This window comes from Triplophysa dalaica, chromosome 22 (genome assembly GCF_015846415.1).
Source record: "Triplophysa dalaica isolate WHDGS20190420 chromosome 22, ASM1584641v1, whole genome shotgun sequence".
In the NCBI taxonomy this organism is placed as follows: Eukaryota; Metazoa; Chordata; class Actinopteri; order Cypriniformes; family Nemacheilidae; genus Triplophysa; species Triplophysa dalaica.
The window spans coordinates 403,606-429,295 of NC_079563.1; the positions used below are offsets into that span (position 1 = coordinate 403,606).

At 36.2% G+C, this 25,690-nt stretch overlaps 1 protein-coding gene across 1 annotated transcript; it reads right to left on the reverse strand.

Moving 5' to 3' along the window:
• Positions 1–2,484: 2,484 nt before the first annotated feature.
• On the reverse strand, positions 2,485–23,775 carry lpar1 (lysophosphatidic acid receptor 1). The gene is made up of 3 exons (XM_056737346.1): positions 23,523–23,775; positions 13,911–14,666; positions 2,485–5,791 (listed from the first exon to the last, which is right to left on the reverse strand). Exons 2-3 carry the CDS (start codon positions 14,647–14,649, stop codon positions 5,490–5,492), a joined length of 1,041 nt encoding a protein of 346 aa, XP_056593324.1. The 5' UTR covers positions 14,650–14,666; positions 23,523–23,775; the 3' UTR covers positions 2,485–5,489.
• Positions 23,776–25,690: the final 1,915 nt, after the last annotated feature.

Genomic DNA, 25,690 nt, shown 5'->3' on the forward strand with positions numbered 1-25,690 from the left:
GTTCAGTTAGCAACATTCTTCAAAATATCTTTTGTGTATATATCTTTTGTGTTTTGTGTTGTGTAAAACATAACAGATTTTTTTTTGGGTAAAGTACGATCTTAAATACTATCTAACAGGCTTAACAAGTCATTTAATTTACTGTTTTATATTAGGTCAAGTCCACATATTGAAATTGCTGGAGGTGAATGATGTTGTGACATTTAACTATTTAAAAAAGTAAGTTTAAAACACTTGTAAAGCCAATTTGATTGTACTTAAACATTTAAACCACCAAAAAAGTTTTACAGTGTAATATGGTGAAATGGGAAATTGTAAAAAAACATCATAACAGATTGGCTGGTTTGGCAGGCAATTTAGACATGATATACTGAACTATAATACTAGAAGTGACAGGTAGGGGGCAGTGTCATATCACACCAGCAACAAATGAGCTCATGGAACAGTCATTTCCTACACTACCTATCTCTGCATTGAAGCCAATTTTTGTTCTAAGCATTAAAAACAGGAACTTACTGAGACAGTATTAAATCACTCTGGCCTTTAAAGAAACAGAATCACGAAGGATTTACTTTCATCGTGTGTGGGACACTGATTTCATTTCTAAGAATGTTAGCCCATATCTGATAATCCTAGAAATACGTTACCTTTGCCACCATTTTTTCACTGCTATGGAAACCACAACAAACAAGCAAGGCAGACCACAGACGTCACACTGCTAGGCCAGGAAAAACAAGTGACGACTGGGTTCACGAGCAACAGCTCCTGCCAAAAAGTTTGGAAGACACAGTGGCCACAACAGAACTGAGCGGGTGAATTTGGGCTTCAGTGATTTTTAAGTGTACACTCTCCCTGACCCTTGTGACGTACGTTTGTGAAAAACGCCAAACTTCTGATCACCTCACATAACAGGCTGTTCCTCTCTCACAACTGTACAGAAAAAAACATTTGGCAGCACTTTGAATTTCATAAGAAACAATGAGGAACTTTTTTATTATTGTCCTCATATTTTTTTGGGGCCAAGATAAGACTTCATGGGTAATAGCAAATTAATTTGTTGATTTGCCAAAGTTTTTTCAAAAGAAACTTTCATATACTGTTTTGCTTATATTTTGGGATATATTTTGTTTTTACTGGACAGAGCATGTAAGGGCATGATATGAAAGTACATTGTGGGAAAATGGGAACTGGATCGATAAAAGACCTTGATTCAATATTCAATCTCGGGTCACCAAATACGATTCTGTGGCACTGTCCACTATTGGTTTGACAACTTGACATATTTTAAAAGATATGACCAGATATTTTTTGAAAAAAGACTAAAGGCTCATTCACACCAAGGATGGATTAAAAAGTTAAAGAAAATTTACATGGATCAAACATTATATATAATTGAAACATTGACTAACCCTTATTATATTGTTTTATTTACTACTAATTTGTTTGTTTGCGTGACTTTTATTCAGCTTTTTCAAACGAATAACAGTGAACTTAAGACTCACATGTATCCCCTTTTACACTAATGCAATGTCATTTGAGCCACAGGAACACCGCCCTGCCTATCCAACATTTTTGTTGTTTTATTCTTTTCACTCATGTTTACTTCTCGGGGTCTGACACAGGGTCTTTGAGTACGAGGGTGGAGTGGTATGAACCTGAAAAGTAGACAGAAGTTTGACTGTTTCCATTTTGGTTAGTTTATTTTGGACTTAGGTGAAAAACCTGGTATAGCTGTGGTCTCCTAAAACAAGGAATATTCTTGGACCCCATCATGTATTTTGTAGTAAAAGCTTAACAGGGACCCATTATTGCATGCGAGTATAAATCTATGTCCAAGTTTGAAGTTTTATGGTTTGTAAGGTTAGTTTTGGAAATGAACGCTGTGGATATTTTGACCAGCTAGAGTGCCTGCCTTGTATTTTGATCTACTGCAGGGTTGTAGCTATACGACATAGTATCTGGTCTTCATACTGCTGATAAATGTGAAGAATGCTGTTCTCTGTCACAGCTTCACTTAAGTTGTTTGAAATACTCCATGTCCGATATCAGAAATGACTTAAGAGTAACGTAAACACAAAGGAATTCCTTTCCCAGCTGCTCCGGTTTATGAACTTGGCTATCTACAAGTAAAACCGTTGTCCAATTGTCCTGTGGAATCTCTTTCACATACCAGTCATTTTCACAATTGTTTAACAGATTTAAGCATCTTCTTTACGGCTGGAAAAAATAAGATCCATTATAATGCATAAATCACTCATCTTCTTTCTTTGGACAAGGATTTCCTTTGCAGGAAATGTGGAAAATCTTTCAGATCTGTGAATGATTAAATGGAATGATTATCTATTTTTATTTGCGCAATAACAATATGTCAGCATACGCATTCTATGTATTATTTGTCATTGAGAAGCATTTTAACCTTCAATAAATATCTGAAATACATTTCTTATCCAATTTAAATAAAGCATGCCAGATCAAGATGGGATGGGTATGCAAATTTATTTAAAGGAGCTTCATTTATTGCATGACATTGTTAAGTAGATGTTACCATACAGAAGTTCTGAAAAAAGAGTTCAGAATACAGAGACATCATTAGGAGTGAAACCAAGTGGAACCTTTGAATACGGTCACATTTCCTGAAACGATCAGTAAGTCCATTGCCGTTTTCAACCAAGAATGAACCAACGGCCCATGACCCGTCACACACAGCTGTCATTTTAAATGACTGGGATCTGAAGCACAACACTGCTTACATTGTACTTTCACAACAGAGTGACTAACTTTGAACCTTTAGTTGCTTGGTAACAAAACATGTCTAAAACAAGAGGTTTTATACATTTTTTTCCTTGTAAGATAATGTGATAAATCACATACTTTTACCATCCACCTTCTGAAAATGTTACAATTTACTTTTGTGTGAAAATTATTAATACTGTTATGGAAAAGAAAAGCATCTCGGCCAAAAGTCCTCAATTTATTTGAGAGTGCAAGTCTTCAAATTTCAGTCTCATTCTCATTTAACATAATACTGTTTTAAACACAAGTTAATATAACACTGTTCTTGATAAGATCATTAATAAACATTTACATTTAGTGTCATTTTGCTGCCATTCCCATTTCACCTCAGTTAGAGATTTTTTCCTGAGATTTTTATTTGTTTTGGATTCTTTTAGTTTCCCAAAAATATCTGCAATGAATGCAATTGTATTAGATGACAAAATACCAAAGCAAGAGGCAAACCAATTATTAGATTTTTTCTCAAAATGTATTGGTATCCATGTAATTCTGTAGGATTTGAATGTTGATTTTTAAGTTTGATTCATCACATTAATGTTTGACAAAGTTTAAATTCTGTTTGAAAAGCATGATTGTGTTTTTGCTTCAAAATATAAATCTCACTTGGTTTGATATTTTGTTATCTCATGAAGTAAGATATTGCAGATCTTAGATATTTTAAGAAAGGGTATGCAAATACATTTGGTATTGAGCTCTGAAATCTAGCAATTCTTTCATGTTTGGCCAAAAAAGTTTCAATTAGATTTTCAAGAAAAGTTTACAAAAGGTCTAAAGTAGCTATACATTGACTCACAATGATTAACTTTTAACAATAAACATTCCCTTTTTGATTAGGATACATGAATATATACACATATTATATACATACAGCACAGTACATACACTGGTATATAAAGTACAGACATAATTTAATTTCCGTCATGTTTAACCAAAAGTTTTTTTCCCAACATGACTATATTTAATCTGATTTATGGCCGTGCAACAAGGTGTTTGTTCTTTATAATGAACAGCCAGTTCCGTGGCCACGTATTGGATGTCTACAAAAATAATATGGATTCTAAATTTGTTATCCTATTTTTTACTTTCATTTTGTGTTTTAGCAAAGTGGCATCAAAGGCAACCTGATCAGTCTTTGAATAAAAAAGGTATTAGAGTACTCCCTGAAATCATATATAAAAATGTCTCACATGTAAAGATTATGTTCTAGTTTAGATAAGGGTCATAGTGTCACTAGCAATGCGACTAGGCAGCTTTAAGGTTCAATGGTGTTGCCTAATACAAATATTAATTAAACAATGGCATATGTTTGTCTATAAAAGCATTATGTTGAGTTACAGAAGAACACCCAGCTTCACACAGATATTTAAGAACCATTGTACTGTGAGAATCCAGCCCTCATCTTAACTAAGACACCCATTGATCAATCAACAAATACATCTCATAAATGTAAGGCCCCTTACTTAAAAAAATCGCTGTTTAGAAATCTTTAAACTGCGATTTGTAACTTTTTGTGTTTAAAATAAACAAACATTATCTACTGAGCAAGTATAAAAAAACAGTGTTCAAAACTGTCGGAATAAATTTGCGTTTGGTTTGACACCATTTAACTTCAACCCCAGTAAAAATATGTAAAGTAACCTTCGATCTTATTTTTAAAACAGAGATAGCAAAATTGTGACAAATACAATGAGTAAACAATGTATACAATTACCCTGCTAAGATAGCATAATAATATGAAGTTTACTAAACATAGTCATAGTAAACTGGTGTATAATCTCAGAGTCTCAGAGATACCAAATTTGTTAAAATGCACAAATTATGTTCAATTGTGACATTTGCATATATGCATTTAGCAGACGCTTTATCCAAAGTGACTTACATTGCATACTATACATTTGTATTTGAATATGTGCAATTCCTGGGATCGAACCCATGACTTTAGGGTTGATGGCGCCATATTCTAACCACTGAGCTAGAGGAAAGGGCATCCAGACAAACTTTATCTATTTGTTATACTTTCAAAGTATTATCCACCAAATTACTATTCATAGGTGATCTAAATGTGAAAGATTTTGAGAAATTTAACGGGGGCTTCAATTTTGCACCATGCCATTTATTATCATGATCAGTTACTTCAGTTTTTGATATGGTCAGTCAGATCCACCTAGAAAGTGTTTAATCCACTGACATTATACTGTCATCGTAGGTTGAACTGCCAGTGCAAAACAAACTATGCAACAACAAAACAAATCAAGCCAACATCAAGTACTTTACAAAGATCCCCTTAAATGATTTCCCAGTGGTCCCTCAAGTGCACTATTTCTCTCTAGAGTAAATTAGCTAAATAGCTTCACTGGGCACTTGACAACATCCTTCACTTTAACGCCTGCTGTACAATACACAAAATTCATCCTTGTTTTGCAACAATTTGGTCAACAATTACAACTAGTCTAAATGCTCATCACATTTTATCATCTTTAAGGCATTATAGGAGCAAATATAATTTGTGTTAAACTGGATACTTAAAACCTCTTGGATTAGCCTTTAAATAGTCTACTATACTTGTATTGTCAAAACATACAAAAAAACTGACTAACAAAAAAAAACCTTGTAAGCTGAAAAAGTCTTTTGCTGAAAAAATACCTTCACAGTCATTTTCTTGCTTAATCTAAGAGGATCCTGGCCCGTGTTGAAGCTCAGACCACTGAATGGTCGTTGTGGTGAGCTCCACTCAGGACGGCGTGGTTAATGGAGGATGCAGACCGGTCTGAACCCTCTGTTGTACCATTCACATTCTCCTGCCGTTGACAGCACAGGATCTGTTTGAATGTGACACTCATCTCCTTGTCCCGGTAGGAATATATGATCGGGTTCATGGCGGAGTTGAATTCTGCTAATAGCAGGAAGAATTTCTCAAAGATCAGAACATTGCAATCTTTGCACACCACATCCAGCAAGAGAAGGACCAAACCAGGCGTCCAGCACACAATGAAGGCACCTAAAGAAATGTGAGAAAATAGTAAGTATTTCTGGGTATTTGTTGAGTAATTGTACTATACTGTGCTTTGGGCAAAATGTCCAGTAATGGGCTTAAAACAGCATAACATGATATTTTCTCCAACAAGTTTTCTTTGTGTCAGAGTATTTTACTATTGTACCACTGCTGCCCACATAGGCAGCATTTAAAGCATTGCAGGCGACACAAAGGCTGTTCCACAAAGTATGAAGCATAGTTCTAAGCATAAAAATCAATCAATCCTAGAATGCATTGAGAGAGGCTCAGTAAAAGTATTTTTTTATATAAATTGAATTTAATAACAAAAAGTATCAATGAAAACTTAACAAATCTTAACCATAATTGACTGTTGTATTCTATATATGTAAGCTATTTTATTATTTCTTTGCATTTTGGCTACGAGGGATATTTTGCAATACATAAATGCATTTGGAAGAGTCCTGATCTTTTAGGCAAACGCAGCTGCTCTTGACTGGTTTACATCACTAGAAAGTTATGTGGAGACTCTCAGGAGTTAGATAAACTCCACCAAGCTGTTTCCAGCACAGATTTGCCACATGTTTTGCTCTCGCTGAACAAGCTCACGAGAGACTCGACCTTCCTTTCAAAAAGAACGATTTTGGTTCTTTCCACGTCAAATACAGGATTTCATTTCCTCCATAAAAAAGCTGCCTGAAACTTGATGCAACGCCACAAACACTCTTTTTCTTTCACACTTTTATCTTCATTAAACTTAAAAAGTGAAAGCATATTGAAAAGATATCTTCAATATGCTATCCTCACTAATCTTTAAAACAAGCACTTTGTTGTTGGTTCAGATGAAGCTGTGAGAATATAGATTCATCATTCTAAACCTATTTTATATTAAAAAATAAACTGCTCAGAAAGTCTATTTAAACAGAGGGAAGTTTCTGAGGAGGAAAGAAATCTGAGGAACATGGCTATGCACAACAATGAAACATAACTAAAATGTGGGAAATGGACTTTGAAATATACACTTTGTAAAAAATCAAGTGTAACATCTGCTTAATGCCTAAAATATAGAATATAAAACATAAACTCACAAGTTTTTATATTTAACATGTAAAGGAGTGCAATAAATCATATCTTGTTTGACTAAAGTGAAACCTATTATATTGGAAAACACATTATATTTGTTAAAAATACTTATATACAGTCAAAGACTTTGCAATAATAAGGTTCAAGGACTTTAAAACCAACTCTAGAAGATTCCAAAGCCAGGAGTGTCAAAACTGGGTGCTTTTTGGAGTTTGGCACAACATGACGTTAAGTAAAAAAAGACACAATAACGGTGAACTAGTGCTTTATAACTGTAAAACTGAGAGAATCCAGGATGACGGGGTGAACTGTGATATCACATCTAATATCGTACTTTCCGCATAGCTTACTGATGTAATGTTCTGGAACAGATACATTTACAACATTTTGTTAACTAATATTTATATAATCTAATTAGTTTGGTTTCGGATATCATTTGAAACGAGTTAAAAAGCATTTAATGACAGAAAACAGATGTATGATTTAATAAAGGTCTTTTGGGGGGGTATTGCAATGGCATTATTCCGACATGATACCATCTCACATATCAGCTTACAACAAGATAAACAATTGGATACGCTTTAATATAATTTGTGTATTATGTAATGGTAATTATTGTATATGTGTTTGGTTCAATAGAGAATCTGAACATTCACCATGACTGTAAGCTTCAGCAGTGGTGACAGTAGCAATGGGTATCGTTAAGATTTTATTGATATCGATGCAGCTATCGATACTGCTTATCGATACCAGTACATATCAATACTGTTATCGATACTATGCTCTATAATTTGATGCAAAAAGACATGATGTAAAAGATGTTACATTTTTTAAGTTCCTTTATTACAGCTGAGCTTTAGAACTGCAGTTTACAAATGCTTCTGAGCAAACAGAAAATGGCACATAACAAAACGTGTGTTCCTTAGCATACCCCCTACAGCACTGACTTTTATTTTGACAGGTTGCCACAAAGGGGGGGTTTGACGGAAGCTTCCTCATTGTGAAACGCGGATCCTGAAAGCTCCAAAACCGCAACCATGCCACTCTTTCACTTATAAACACACAATATGAGCAGATTACTGATATATCACGCAAATCATATGGCTCTAGATCTCACGCGAAGGTCGAGCAAACTTCGGCCATTCGGACATTATTCAGGGATGGAAAATGACCGGCAGCAGCCTCTAATTTGCTATTTAACACCCGAATAAAACAGAGATAAAACAAAGCAAGTATCGATAACAGTATCATCATTTGTCTTTAAGCTTATCGATACTCTGGTATGGACTAAATTATGTACCGGTCCAATAATGTACCAGTTCTCGGTACCCATCCCTAGGTGACAGTAGGTGTAAGTTGGACTTCATACATGTAATCCTAGGATTCCGATGACCAAATGTGTCAGTTTGTATGATAAAAAACTCTTTCACTGTTTAATGTAACATTGCTTAAAGTAGACCAATGGCTATAGGAGTGTTTTATTTATTGATGTTTCTGTGCAGTTCCTTGCCACTTATAATGATACATTTCCTATCATACAATCTTAGGTTTATCAATTGTTAAGTTCTAGTGTGATGTTATAACTTCAATACATTCTAGGAAAAAATCATCCACATTAGGATATTGGTTAGGTACAAACAGGCCTTTAAAAATCCCTATCCTCTATTAAAGCTCTGCTGTTCTTTCAAGCTGAGTAAGCATGTCAATTGGCAGCTGTTCAAACCTTTGGTTCATCTTAGAGCAAGATTTGAATTTATTACTTCCGCAAAAAAGGCCTATTAACACCATCAGGCACAATGACTGGGGTGTTTAGAAAAGCCCTCAATCCAGTCTCAAGGCAGTTCATCGCATAGGCACAGAATGAAAAAATCTATTGATTCGACTTCATGCACATGAATTTTCCTCTCATATCAGTCAGGATAAACTTTTTTCATGTCACTCAGCACGACTTTCTATGCACAGACTGCGTATGTACATACATGTATGTATTTATAACCTGATATTAAAGGAAGTCTTACATATTTCAAGAGATGGCTAACCAACATCTAACCTCACCCCAAATTCTAAAATCACAGCCACAAAGACTTATTTTGCTAAAACATGAATTTTACAAGCTGGTAATGATAAAGGTCCACTCTAGCCCCGCCCCTAAACCTGAAATCAAATGGGCAATGTCAAATCATAATAAAATGTACAAATGAGATCGAAGGAATTCACACAAATGAGCCACCTTGTGAAATAGGTGGCCCACGAATTCCCATCAGGTTGTGTTGATATATATTTTATAAATATGACATATACTGCATGTTAAAAAATGTTCTATTAAAAGTTTAAAAGTGGAAATGTGTGTCTGTAAACAAAAATCAACGTTACAAATTCCCGTAAAAATGTGCTGAAGCACTTCAGGGACTTCGGGTTAAGGGCGAAATAAATTGTGTGGGTGCAGGGTGTCTATGTAAGTGATTTGCTTGACCCATATAACTTTTTGAATCAATCTCTCTTCAGACTGAATGCCATGTGGGTGGGGCCAACAATGTGACAATGTAAAATTATGTAGCGTTGTTTTGCTGTGTTTTGAAATACCGGAATGGACTGTCTTTGGGGCTTGATAACATGCATTTTTATTGATGAGGGAGTGTTTTCAAGATCAGGTATCATGCTATGTCATGCATTCTGACTTCTTTACACTGTTTAAGCTGCTGGCTTAACATGGTCAACTTGTTAAAACTGAATTGGACGTATGAGGTAGTATTCCTGTGCTTAAAACACCCCCCCAGTACTCTAACTTGTTTCAGAAAGGTTTTGGTAATTCTGGATCCCTGTGTCGTCAAAGGGATCCTATTCCCTTTATAGGCCATTCTCCCAAAAAAGCATGGCAAGGCGAAAGAAAGAGCCCGCCCACGAGCCCACAGACTAGCGAGCCCTGCTGATCATCAAGGTTATCTGCACCACATCAAGATTAATATGAGATTGTGAGAGAGACGTGATCTTTAAGCTATACAACTTGCATTTAAAACCTCAATGCATATTTGTATGTACTTTAACAACCATTACTATTCTGTTGCCTACAGAACTGCTGATTAAATGTGTTGTACTGGTTCAAACCTTGACTCATCCGAGATAAGCCCTCTCAACAAACACCATCCTTAACATTGAGATATTATGCACAAACCATCAAAATCCCTGAAAAACACATGCTGACTTTTGGGCAAAACTGACAACAGAAATGGCCGCATGTTTATGGTCGAATTATGCAGAATTTAGCAGGGGGGTTGATGGGAACTCAAGCAAGCCGGTCACACCTGTGAAAGTGCTTAGTGCATACTTTGCATAGTTAACTGCAGATTGGAGACTGAAGGATTTGGCAGACGGATGGTCAATTGTTCTGCCCTCCCTGTTCAGACAGCGTATTCTGTGGACTTTCTCTGGATTCAGCACATTCAGTCCAGACCAGATTTCACACTGATTTTTTACTGTGAGAACACTGCTACCGAAAACTCCTCCCATTTTATCTTTACTCCCACAGAGTAACTTCAAGCCCTTTTTTCATATTTAAAACTGACTTTAAGTCACGTGACATGGTGTTTATCCAACAAGTGATATTTCACACTTAAATATAAAATGCCTAAATCTAAGAAAATCTATTGTCATAAAAATCTGTGTTTTTATTTCTCAGACGCACATTCCATTGGGTCAATGCCTTGATAAAGCTATTATTAAGGAAAACAGATTTGTTTTGTTAATTCATGCATTTTACCAAAATGACCTCTACACGGTAAGCATATCTGAGTTCATGTATTCCAGTAATGCTGATAAAGCAAACCACTTTCAGAGGAAACTAACACAAGGCCTAACAAAAAATGTTTTTAGAATAAAACACTCGTGGATGTCTTTTCTTGATGAGCGGAATGGAAAATGATTCAATGATCTCATCACCCCTTTAACTGTTTTTCAAATATACTTCATACGCCCTTGAGTTACTCTCAACAATAAATGAGTCATGCCTTTGACAAGCAACAATGATTTCATTTTTGGTTGTGGAAGTCATTTGTAACCCACAATGTGTCATTTGTTGTTCGGTGGATCATCCATGAAAACATGATAAGCACTGCTTTTTAGGATTTTTCACAATGATCGGACATCGAATCATATTAAAACACCCTCATATGTCACATTTTCAACACCACTATCTTGGTGTCTTAACAGGCATGTACTGCACTAAAGAGAAACGTGATACATGCAGTTGGACACATGCAGGAAGTGTCCAGTTATAACATCTGTCTTACCGTGGACACATGGACATCAAGGCTTTTAGATATACTTTTGTAGCCCTTTCCAGCTTTATGTAAGTCAACAATTCTTGATCGTAGGTCTTCTGAGAGCTCTTTTGTGCGAGGCATGGTTCACATCAGACAACGCTTCTTCAGAACAGCAAATTCAATACTGGTGTGTGTTTTTTATTGGACAGGCCAGCTTTAATCAACAAATCCAATCTTATCACATTGATTGGACCCCAGGTTGGCTGACTCCTGGCTCCAATTAGCTCTTGGAGAAGTCATTAGTCTAGGGTTTCACATACTTTTTCCACCCTGCACTATGAATGTTTACATGTTGTGTTCAATAAAAACATGAAAACGTATAATGTTTGTGCGGTATTAGTTTAAGCAGACTGTGTTTCTCTATTGTTGTGACTTAGATGAAGATCAGAACACATTTTATGACCAATTTATGAAGAAATCCAAGTAAGCCCAAAGGGTTCACATACTTTTTCTTTCAACTGTATTTACCTAATCAATTTAAATGATTTAAAAAAACTCTATGGAACACATTTGCAAATCTGCAACGGCGTGTAAAAATATATGATCTTACTTTTCCGAGTGATGTTATATTTCTCTGGTAGACAAAAAACCTTGGTGAATAACCCCATTGATTAACATCAAAGGAGGTTTGAAAATATCAGAAAGCGTGTTGGGCTTTGATTTACTGAAGGCCACCCAGCAATGAACAGAACACCCAGGCATTGTGGTTGCAAGTTTTACAATGACATTTTTTTATAAAGCGTAATAATCTAATTTCAGTTGTATCAATTTGATTACTTTTACAAACATGCAAATATGTACTTTTAAAAGATTATATTATCTGTACTATTTAAAGCAAATTGCACACTTTCTCACACATCAATAATGGTTCTGTACCTCTCTTTTCTCCAGGGTGAGCTCATAGTCTACAAACCACGCTTTCATGCAGGCCCCCATTCACCATCCTCCCCAAAGCTTTAAGACGAGCCTGCCCGATCCGAACAACAACAGTACTGTTTCCTGCACAGTGCTGGTGCTGCGGGATTCTGCACAGTGACTAGTTCCTTTTTCTGAGCAAGACTTCAGTGGGGGAGCCAGCGAGGCATGACACTGATGCAGTGCATGGCAAACGCTGGAACTGTCTACAAGACCACTATGACGGGCACTGAGCTGTAGACCATTCAAGGGCTGCATTGTTCGTCATCTCGAACAAGTTGGCACAATGGACTGAGATGTATCATATTGCGTAGTATTAAGGAATTTCACTTACAAGTTGATGGTTTGTTGCTGATTTAAATTACAAACTTGCCCATATTGGACCGTGGATAAACTGTAGTACATCATTTCTGTGCATAATCAGGAACGGATCTCCCTTGACAGGGAAGACGCGGAATCTCGTCAAAATGTGATAAAGCGACCCGAGAAATAAATGAATCCCTAGAGCAAGTTTTCAAGTTTCCAGATGACACCATTAAAGGACACGGTCTCATAGAATATGTTCGATTTGGCCTCATGATGCTAATATCATTTGTCGTATCACATGGCAGACCCTCATACACCAACCAGAATGTATTACTGTTTCATGTGTTTTTCTGAAAATGTGGTACCAAGAGAATTGACCTTTAGGAGCTTTCCCAGCCTTTTAAAATATCAAACATGAGCTGGGATAGTTTGTTTGTTGAACAGATCATTGCGGCTTTAGACCATCTGCTTATGATTTTTTTAATGAAATAGGAGATAACATCTGAATATAGAAAGAAACTGTGTGAGAATTACCTTGCAATGGACTCTAAACTCACATCCACACGAAGCGAGAGCATCCTTTTCACAGTGTCGTCTCAAGCAAAACGATGTAGTATTTATGCAAAATCAGTATGTGGCGCAGTAATTTTGCCTCGGAGATTAGCGGCTGGATGATGACATCATTGTTTCAAAATATATAAGGATGGGCTGTTAAAAAACGAAAACGCAAGGGTGGCGTTTTCAGATTCATCCACTCTGGGACCCGGTTTCAAACCATAGCGGTTTCAGGCTCCCAAAACGCTTGATCCGTGTGGACGAAACGGATTTACGTATACGGCAAAATTCATCTCCGTGTGGATGGCACCTTAGCTATGTTCGGACCACAGTAAGGCTTGTGCCATGTCTGCAGTATGCATTAAAGCCCATTTAATGATTTGATGAACCATTTGCTGTTTTATAATTTGTGATCCATTCTTTTTGTCATTAGAATACGTGGTTATATTGAATTTGGCATCAATGGAGAAAGAAACCATTTGGTAGGCCTACTGATGATAAAACATCCACGATTAGGTCAACTGAGTCATGCTAACCAACAATCTCTGAACTCTTTCAAGATTACAATGTCGGGATACCCATCCTGAGGTAACCACAGATTATGCCGGCTCAAGTAGGACCACCTGGTGTTATTCTCCTGAGAGAGCCTGCGGACTGACATACCGTCGTGATACCCATCCAGAGGAAACTATACATTACACCAGCAAAATCAAGAGCAAAGATGCACCCCTGTTATTTTAATACTTAAACTAACTTTTGTTTATTTTTGTCTTTTTTACTGTAAAGCTGCTTTGCAACAATGAAACCCTGTGAAAAGCGCTATATAAATAAAACTGAATTGAATGTTTCAACTTCTGAAATTAGACAATAATTATTGCTTATTCGGCTTTTAGGGTTTGGTTAATGATAGGCCAATGCTAGTCTCAATCAGCAAAAGCGAAACTTACCCAACACAATTACTACCGTCTTCAGCAAGCTCATCATAGTATCTCTGTTGCGCCGTTGACCCGAGCTATGCCGTGACATCCTCATGGTCCGCTGGCGTACGTACATGAATATGTGGGCATAAAGAACAACCATCACCACGAATGTAAGCAGGTTGAAGATCACCCAAAAACCCAGGTAGGAATTACTGTAGAGAGGTGCCATGTTGGAGCAGGTACTAATGTCACAGATGCAGTTCCATCCCACGCTAGGTATGGCCCCCATTATTATAGACATGGTCCAGATGATTACAATAACAACAACTACTCGTCGATTACTCATGCGAGTGTGGAGCTGCATGCGGAACACAGTGATGTGACGCTCAATGGCTATAGCCAGTAAGTTAGCAACTGATGCTGTTAAGCTGGTATCGATTAGGCCTTGGCGCAACAACCACGTGCTGACCGTCAGCCTTCTTGTATTGGGTCCCGTGTTAAACATCAAGTAGAAGTAGGCAAGTCCTGCAAAGAAGTCCGCAGCCGCTAGGTTAGCCATTAGGTAGTAGATTGGAAAATGAAATCGCCGGTTTTTGTAGATGGCCACCATCACAAGCAAGTTCGCTAGCATAATAAAAATGCATACTGTAATCCCAAGTCCCATGACTAGCTTGCTTACTGTATTCCATTCTGTTGCAAGATACTTTCCACTTTTGTTATAAAAAAAGGCTATGGTTTCGTTGTAGTAGCATTGTTCGTCATCCATCCTGAAGAATTACGTTCCTGTAAAAAAACAAAGAAAAGTGTCAGAGATTCACAGTTTTTGTAATCACATTCAACCTCAAATGATGTCTGATCAGGGTCAGGCACTGCTTAAGTATAAATTATGTCATGTTATTTCACATCGACAGCATGCTCAGCTAACCTAACTACTGAAGAGAACAGCTACAACCAGTCTAAACTGGTTGGCTGGTTAAAGGTGGTCTCCCAGCTTGGTTTGAGCTGGCGAAGCAGGCTGTCCTTAGAGTGGTTTTGGACAATTTTTAGCTGTTCAAGCTGGTTTTAACACCCGCTCTAGCCAGGCTGTTCTTCTAAAACCTAAAGCACAACTAAAAAGTGTCCAAAATGTCCCTAAAACCGGCTTGCTTCACCAGTTTAACCTGATAAAATCTGACTGGGAGACCAAGTCAAACAGGCCAACCAGCTAAGGCTAGTTTTAGCTGTTTTTTTCAGGAAGGTTGACATACTACATCAACTGTACACAGGCAAATTTTTTCGTGTGCTCCTGTGACCATAAAGCATTATGCATTACTTTTCTTTAGAAATCGTCTTATAATAGATCCATCAACAGCTTTTATTTTACTGACAACAACAAGCAGTATCCTTGATATTGAAAACTTTGTTTATAGTAGAGGCGTTAACTACGGAAATTTAGCAATCAGTTTCCATCTGGTCCTGTTTAATTGGCATCATACCTCATAACATTGACCAATGAAACAAGCAAATCCTGTTGGCTTTCATAAACACACAAACATACACATTGGTAGTCTGTAGCACTATAGCTTTAAACTCTAAAGGCAAACTATTAGGCACATTAATGCAGAACTTCGTTTAAATTGGCCGATTTTCTTTTTCCAAAACACCCAGTACAGGAAATAGGCCTCATCTGGGTATTACAAGTGACTGAATGTGTCTCTGCAATTTAACCCTTATGATGTCAAAGAGAGCAACCATAAAACTCTTTGGATTTAAAGATTAAGAGCATTGCAATTACATTTGGTGACATTAGTGGTACAACAATTACACAGTTCACCTTTAATTAAGAGACTAAAACTAGACTAAAAGTCTCTGTTTTTAGAGTTATTGTTGTGCAGAGAAAATATCTTATTAGTGTTATATAAAAACAGGTAAAACTTTATATTAAGGTACACAAATGTATCAATAACTACTTGTTTATTAACATGCATATTGGTTGTATATTACCATGTATAAAGCACATATGAATGCCTTATTCTGCATTGGTTTATTCTACATCCCTTAATTCTACCCCATACCTTTACCTAAAAACTACCTTATAAGCAGTAATTATGAGGTTATTGAAGCAAAAGTCGTAGTTAATAGTTAGTAAATAGTGAGAATGGTCCCTATTCTAATGTGTGATCTAAAAACAACATTCAATTAAAAGTCCCCACCATTAAAAAAACTGTGTGTTTTAATACCGTGCAAGTACTCTCGCAAAACAAATTGAATATAATTGTATTTCTATAATTTTCCTTATTGTAAACTAAAATTACCAAACACACCTTTATTCTGGTCTCATGAGAGTTATGCCAAGCTCTGTTTATCTGCTATCAATTGTTTAGAGCTGAAATGTCAAGCGAGTGTGGATGACCTTTCCACAGTTATTGTGTACTTATAAACCTATCATCAACACACATTGGTCCGTAGTGCTGGAACACAAGTAGACAGATCCTGTCATCGAATGTGTTTTATCATATAGCCTCAGGCCACTGATCTCCCCGAACTTATAGCAATGAACAAAAGTGGTCTGTGGCCAAAATGTCAATGAACTTCCTCTTCCAATTGAAGAAATGCTTAAAGTCGCAATTTCAGCAGTATCAAAGCTGCCATCCTCAATGGATAAAGACAGTGGAAAGGAAATGCCAGTTAGGCCTTGACTGAATGAGTTTGATAACGTTTTATCTTCACAGTGTTGTATCTGCTGTTTCAACCATGATGAATATTACTGTTTAATTTAAATGTGAATTTGAGTTTATGATGAATTATTTATACTGTCAGTGAAAATGTTTATTTTGTTACAGTATTTACCAAAGGAGGCAGTTTTCAGACTCTAGGAAAGTTATTTTCAAAACACATTGTTTTTTTCAGTGATATCACTTACATGTCTGATGCATTTTTAAGTCATACAAATCAAGATTTTATTTTTGCTGATGCAGAAATCCACTTAAAGAAATGGTATTAAATCAAACATTACTAAGCAATAATCAGACAAAAATATAAAGAGTGTTTGGTTAAAAACAAGCCACACCATCTTAGGTGTATTTCAGCATTGGTCGCCTGTCTGAGAATTCAGGGCAGGCATTGTACAGCACCTGTCAAAAAGTAATTAAACGGATTGTTACAATGAGTAAATTGTTCACATTGATGCACAGGCTCTGTGAGGCAACCCTAGCAATGTGATTCATGATAGAATGCTGCAAATCCTAAGTACACCCGATAGCATTTTTTCTACCCAACAAGTAAACCTGAAATCAACTCCAGTTTACATTGCTCTAAAAACACATATTTGGAGCTTGCGTAAGCACACAGGTTGGTAGTTGCCTTAAGAGACTGTGTGTAGAGCATCGCCCCAGACAACAATGTCAGTCTTCTTGATTAGTCTATCAATAGACTCTCATTGGCACTTTTTACAAAAAGGCGGGAGATCCTGTGCTAGATTTGCCAAATTGAGCATTGCATTCCCTCCCCATTATAATTGCAGTGCTGCATCTTGTTAATTTTATTATCTTTGATTATAAAACGGTCTGTTGTGGTCCTTGATTCTGATTGGCTGAGCCGAGTTCTAAGTCATTATAAAATAGCCCGACCGCATTACATATCCTAAATATCACTTTGTAGCACTATTATGCTATTGTTGCACATATGCTAAATACTTTTTCTGTGTATTATTTTTGTTTTTTATATAGATTGCTTGATTATTTTAAGGGATTTGCAGCATCAGACATTCGTTTTAGTGAGATAGACAATTTAATATTTCTTTTTAACAAATTTAACAAAAACCTTTGTTTTTATCAAGGCTTCAATGATATGACTGACCCTGGTTAATGGTACAAATAATTTTCTAGTGGAGGTAGAAGTTGTCTCTGGATGCGAAAGAAATTTGTGCAGATTTTATGCATTCTGTTTAAGTGTCATTGTTTTTTTTCTTCCGCTTCTCTGTGTGTTGCAGAACACACCGCTATTTTATAATTCTGAGCTCTGTTGTTTTTTTCGTGGATCAGCATTGTCACAGCTGTACACGAAAATGAACACAAGTTTTTTTTTTATGCAGAGCATCGTATAAGACTAAGGAGAGCAACATGCAACGAGTCTGCGTTATTTTCTGTGCGACTTGTTTGACGTGCATCAGTACACGGTGCACGTTTATTGAATTTATAATGCAACAGTGGTGTGGTGTCATTTGGCTGTCAAATTAGCACTTTACAGCTTTAACAAATTTGTACAGAAGTTCAGAAACATATGAGAATTAATGGACCTTATGCACGTAACTCCTTTCATGGGTGCTTTCATGGGTGCTATTAACGGACCCCTTGCAGTTCCACCGCGGACCCCCAGTTGAAGACCTCTGCTTTAAATTATTTTTGAAAACGCTTTTTGAAATGGTTGTATTGACACGTATAGTTTAGAAGACGACGCAATGCCACAACGGTCCGATACACAAGCGCTCTAAAGGCTGCTTCAGAATCTGACAGACAGCGCACCAGTAACCTTTCTCATTCGTGGTTGAATGAACAAAAACACTCAAGATTATGCCAGAAAGAACATTTTGTCAAGTATTCTCGCAAGCACAGTCTTCAACGAGTTAAAGGGAGTCTTAAATGAATCCAAAGAGTATTGAAAATAGGAAGCGCTTTAGACTGCAATTTCGAGATAGAATGTGAAATTATTTGAATGTAAAAGTATATTTAAAAACATAAATGCTGTGTGTGATGACTTAGTGTGATTCGTCTTTTAATCGATTGACAGCATTAAAATAAACATGTTAAACAACATAGTTTATGTTTAATTTCACTATAGGTGTGCGATTAATCGCGATAAATAAATGTAATCCATTGGCAGCCCTAATCTAAACATAAACTCACATTCATCACTCTCACAGGCATAACTGTAAGGCTGGAGTGTTGATCTGTCCGATAATTGTTTAGTTAACACCCATAATACACTAAAAATATCTGATAAAGCCAAAGATATAGCCAAAGCCACAAACTCTCGTATCCACCACTGACAAAGTAAACTAGAATACAGCACTAAGATTAGTAAAATGTTGCTATGTGTAAACAACATTGTTTGGAAAAAAAACTGAAAACGTTAATTGTGGAGTATGCCGAGCTGCATTATAGAGTTTGTTTCTGTGGTTTTCAGGCAATATCTAATCAAAAGGGTTGTTTTCGATGATGTAATTGTCCCTATGAGACACATTGTTACTCATTGCATAATCTTGAACTAAAATGCTTTTCAGCCTTTTGCTGAAATTGAAACCAGGCAAATAGTTTTGTGAATAAGCCTTTAAAACCCCATAGGTTTATAGAACGATTACTTACTCAGAAGCATATAGTACAGAACAAAAGAAACAATACATGTTGAAGAACACAGAATCCTATAACTAAACTACAAGATGATCAAATGAAATTGAACAGTTCATGTACCTGATTAATCTATTTTACATTGGCATGTATTCATTTAGTGGACACTGTTATCCAAAGCCACTGACCAATGAGTAACATCCCAAGCAGTCTGTTTATAAGAAAACTTTTTGTAGCCTATGCTAATAATGTGGCCTGTGGGTGTGACTGTTAGAACAATGCATGTCAAATGTTCTAAAGTCAACATCTGTTAAGACACATAGAAATCAACTGCATCACCCTACCATCAAATGCATGACAAAAACAAACGGGTCAACCTAAGAATTTCAAATATTTTGTACTTATAGAAGAAGAGTTTTATAATTCATATTTTACTCAGAACAAAACTGTGAACAATATTGTGTGATTAACAGCATAGTCATTTTTAGTCATGTTCTATTGTGGCAAAGATCTCCCCCCCCCCCAGGATGTGTGACTGGCATGTAATGCCTGTACCACAACTTTCACAGATATGACTCTATAAACTACACAGGGTGGAATACAAAGATGTGCTCTTGGACAGCTAGCTTACTAAGTGCTTCATTTACCCAAAAAATTAAACATTTACCAAGATGCATAAGAGAGATATTCAGTTTTGCCAATCATCTCAAGCCACTTTGTAACTTTATTGCCGTTAAAAACAACGGCGTAGATTTTTTGTCCAAACCAACATTGTAAGCTGCCCAGCAAAAGAGACTGGATTAGTAGAGTTAATTTGGAGATTACGTTTTATTTAATACGTTTTTGTATTGTTAATGATTTATGTTTCTGCCTTGTTAATGATGAATGTTAATTTTTCTTCGATCTTTAGAAGAGTTTATTTTTGACTTTCGGTGTAACCATCGTTCAGAAGAGCGGTGCAAATGCTTAGGTTGTGGGTGGTCCCATTTAAGTTGTATATGTTGTATCACTATCTATGAAGGATGTTTGTTAATTTGATAAAGCTGAAATGTTTAGGTTGTCTTAATAAGACTTATTTAACTTTAAATAAAATGGTGTCACCTCACTAAATGTTCAAAATTAAAAGGAAATAACACTTCATCAAAACTTGATAGTTCTAGTTGTTACTAACTAGAACTAGTTGTTACTGTTGAACATCCTCCCACAAAAGATTTAATCTAACTGATTAATTTTTTTTTTTAGTTTCCCAACTTATTCGGGGTAACAGTGAACATGGAGAGGACCTTGTGAAAAAATCATTGGATCAAATAACTTCTGGATGGTGGTGGATTCCCGAATTATTATAAAACGCTCACAATGTTTAACAGGTGAGAACAAACATAGAATCTTTCTCTAGTCATATTTACTTAGATACAGACTATAGGTTTTTACTAAACTCATGGGTCCAGATATTGTGCTCCTTACTTTAGAATATTCTTTATTTTACACATCTTTAAATAAAATTATGTTATTAAATCAATGTGTGGAACCAGATGTATCAAACCCAATAAAATGAGGGTTCTTCTTTCTTTTTATGATACATACTGCTAATTCACAAACCATGACCCACTTTAAGAGTTTCATCAACTAAAATGTTGTTATTTTAGGTCAACATTATTACTACTGTCATATAGTAGTTCAGTTTCTTTCTTAAAACTACTTTAGGCACCATAACATGTATTACGAGTTGTTCCCCAAAACACAGCAGAGGTGTCTCTTGACTTCCGACACAACATGGCAACAAGACAAACTTCCTGTTTTATTCGCTTTTCTTAAGAACACCAAACCTGACTTGACCAGACCACAGCGGAATGTTATTAGGCTTACATCATTGTTTATTTTGTGAACATACTGTTACATAGCCTATCAGAACATGCAAACTGGCTTTAACAATTATAACAAACTGTTATATTCAAAACTTTACAACTTTCATTTCGGAAATAACTGGGTAACTAGGCACCTCAAATTACATTATGAAACAGAATGTGAACTATTAACTATGGTAGACCTGATGTGTTATTCGAAAGTTGAGGAAAAGGCCAATGAGTTATTCAATGCACTCTTCTTCAGCTCTATTCCAAATAAAGTTTATTCCAGTTTTCATAGAACTTGTTTTGTTCATAGTTGTATAATGATTATTTTAAATGGGAGAATCTTGAACACATACAGTATTGGCACAACCCAACATTTTAACATTACTGTGTGTGCTGTATGACAAGCTCAAAAAGATTCCTGCTTCTTTTTTCATATCCAATTATATTTTACTTCTTGGATACATTTTGACTTAAATAATAATCATGATAATAAAAACTTTATTCATCCCTTTTAGAGAAATTCAAACATCCAGTGGCTCATACAATTACAAACAATAAAACCAACCAACGACCGACAAATAATACAATAAATGACCACAACAAATAAGATTAAATATTAAATATAATAATAAGGAACATACAGTACATATTTAAAAGGCACATCTCCTAAACACAAATTAACTCAAATTAAGGAAAAGCTAAAAAAATGCACAAAATCCCTTTAAATCCATCAATACAAATAAAAGTAGATAACTCAATACAATAAATATCCAAACAGACCAGTGCATTGCCAATACCTGTCCAGCATTTCGTAGACCTGTGATGAAAGAAAGGGGTGGAAAATAGCAAAAACTATTAAACAACCTAATAGCAGTAAGAATGAAGGGTCTTCTAAATGTGTTTTTACTCTACTTTAAGATAAATCAACAAATCCAATCACAAAGTCTAGCACATTTTATACACTTTGAATTTAACCTGATTAGGTGCCATAAACCCCAGCAGGAAATCTACAGATAACTGTTTGACACCAATATGACAACAAACCGTTAGCATGAGAGGATTCTTGAATTTTTACCAAACGTGAATGTGAAGTAAAAGCATTGTTCTACAAAATTGGAAACTGCAACCCAACATCTCATATCAAAATAATATGCACACCCTAGCTGGCTGGACATTAAAATAGCACACAAAAGAACACAGTCATCTACTGCATCAAGTCGGCCATGCCCAATCCTTTTTTTTTTAGAACGCACAAATGTGTTGAATTGAAGGCCACTGACCACATTTTACAGTGTGATATCTACCTCGGCAGGTTTGACACATAGCAGGAAGGGCACTAACCAGCACTGGCTGCATAGCTCCACAGCTGCACACAGTCCTGACCTGGGAGGTGATGGAGTACTCCCCTGTTTTTTGAAAAGGGGAGGGTTTCCTGTCTGCTTTCTAGCTGAAAACAGACCAACCGCTGGATTGATTGAAGCCCTGGCACTAAATGTGTTGTGTCTACCCATACATTGTCAGTTTACTTGAAACTTTGAGTAATGTCCTTTTAAATTAGTGTGAGCAACTTATTTAAATGCATTTAACAGACAGACTAATTCAAAGCAACATATGGTGCAATAACCCATTCATTTAATTAAAATATGCATCTGCATATTGGTCACTGTCCTGAAAATAATTTGACCAATTCATTATTCAGGCCAATGAAATAAAAAAATCCTTGAAATGATACAACACACATTGCACTCAAAACAAATGTGCCTACTGGATACTGAATTTTAAGATTTTAAAACAGTGCCATTGAGGTGAGTCTTGACCTAAATCCTGATATATAATAAGGCTTTTCAAGGCGTGTTTTTTTGAGAGCTAGCCAGACAGGCCAGGAATGTTTGTCTTCTATCTGAATTTGTAACAGACCAGACTTGTTGTTACAACATTCTGTACGAAAAACAGTATAAGAACTCTGTTGTTAGGTACTTGTTATCATCTTTCTGTGAGTGTTTAGGCTAAACCATAAGGTATCTGTGTAAAATGGGGAAAACTCAGACCACATTCTGGGATAAGGGTGGCAATTATGCATACACCCAAAGAATACATACTCAAAACAACCCTTGAAGCCCAATTTACTATTCAAATGAATGCACGACTTGTTTAAAATAGGAGATGTCTGGGAGGTGTAATGAGATGCTAAAAGTAGTGACCCTTTTTAGTTCCTCAGCCTCATCTGTCGAACATTGCCACGGGTTACAGTCTTTGAGATAAGAAAGTTGCATTATCCTACGTTTTAGACCTAAACTGAGAAGCCTTACCCGAGTAATATCACTTACTGCACCCTAAGGCTACAGTATTACATTTGTGATCTAACAGACAGAAAATGTGATACTTTCAAAAAAAATGCATAAATAATCGGGAAAAATAATACATCTCAAAATATTTTTTCAGATATAAAGCTTAATACTTACTCGGAGTAGTGACTGTAAAATCCAACAAAGTTATTCCTTAACTGAATCGTAAATCCAAAAAGTCCAAAAAGCTCCAAAGAAACGCACACGTGTCTGTTTAACAAGGATGGCAAGATTGTTTTTTAGCGCTGTTTATGCCACGGCTGTTTTGCATATTCATTTTATTTCCTCCTGCTTCAGCGTTTATACGACATGGAATAATTCACCTCTGTCCCGTTAATCAGAGAAAATGTGCACCAGAGAGCTACATGAGCAGTACAGAGAGAGAGATACAGAGAGAGAGAGAGAGAGAGAGCTGTGCACGCGCACGTGACGTCACATTCACACACGATCTCACTCTATGCGTCCGCGGTTGTGTCTGTGTGTGTGTAATTGAAAACACATCTCACTCAGCATCAAAGATGAATTATATAAACCGTGAAAAAACTACCTTTCTAAAAGTGCCTGAGTTCACTTAGCTACAGTTGGAAAATCGACCCTTGAAAGTTACTGGCTTGTCTTTTCTGTTTTAAAACAACTTTTTTCATTGTTTATAGTTATAATCATATATATATAGCATTAATATTACAGGTATATTAACCTAAGGAAAAAAGCTGTTGTATAAAACTATACAAACACATTCACTTTAAATCTAAATCTAAATAATGCATTTTAATCAGTTTTTATTTATTTTTATGCAATATACTCATTTTGACTTATATATAACCTTTGTATTGACCTTAAAAGAATAGTTCATCCAAACAAAAATTCTGGTAACACTTTACAATAAGGTTGGGTTTGTAAACATTAGTTCATGCTTTAGCTATGAACTAACAATTAGCAATACATCCACAACATTTATCTTTCCTCTTGTTGATTTCAGTATTTACTATCATATTTTTTCAATAAAATGTTGTAATTGTTATCATCCAATAATGCTACATTTGAATTGAAAACAAATAAATGCAAAAAAACGAAGAATCTCTCAAATATAGCCATGCGAGAACCAAGATCTCAAGTTAACTACTTGCATTCAGAGCCACTGAGAGAGGGAGTCGCAACAACGGAAGTTCATCTTTTTCGAGCATCATGTTATTCATGGAGATGTGTTAAAAGTTTATTTCAATTTGTCTGTGAAAAGAGCTGGCCCCAGCGGGGCGACTGAGGCTGTGGTGACGGAGATGCGAACTCATGCTGGATAAATTTCAATTCAACAAAATTGTATTTATATAACGCTTTTCACAATGTACATTGTTCCAAAGCAGCTTTACAGGAGAAAATAAGAAAAATTGAAAAACACAGAAAAGGTAAAACACAATACAGAACATGGTGTTTGTAGAACAATTACGATCATTCTAATAAAGCATGTTAACCAAATTTACGGAAACTTTAAGATAATCTGATATAGCTGTCTCATGTAGAACAATCAAACATGACCCTGTAGGGAGGTACGCAAACTCCAATGATATTTAAATGGAGAAAAAACCTTGGGAGAAACCAGTCTCAGCTGGGAGGGCCAGGTCCACTCTAACATGTCTAAGCTGCATTTTGACTTTGATTAAAAGTTACTAATTTATTGTTTACGAATAACGGGGAGAGTTTATTAATTGTGATTTAGGAAATTTCATTTGTAGAAACTGTTTAGGTCAAATTTGGCTTCATTTTGTGACCGATATCAGACAACAGAGGAATGTTATAAGCAGGGAAGTAAAACTTCAAACGGCTCTCAGTGTAAGTTTTGCATTAAATACTAAGTATTGTAAATACTTTTGACAACAAAGGGGGAATTTCCTGAGCTGGGATGGTAAGTCAGTCGCAGGTGGATGGCACGGGATGTTCAACTGGAGCTGGCGTAATTGGGATGGGCATATGATGTTCATCTGGACCTGCCGTTATCTCTAAATTGCGATTGGCATATGTAGTTCATCTGTACCTGGCGTAATCTCTCCCTACCTGGAGTAGGAGGGGAGAACCCACATAACAATTTTGTGTTGGCCCAGCTCCGGCCCACACCAATACTTTTCCCTCGGCCCACATACAACATTGAATGACGGCCCTAGGGTGGCCCAGATCCAAATTACAGACCATGACCAGATATGGGCCGCAACTGGTCCGAGCCTCCGCCAATTAATAAGCCATAACTGGCCCTGAACTGGCCCAGAGTAGGTTTTAATACTGGGTGCCGTATC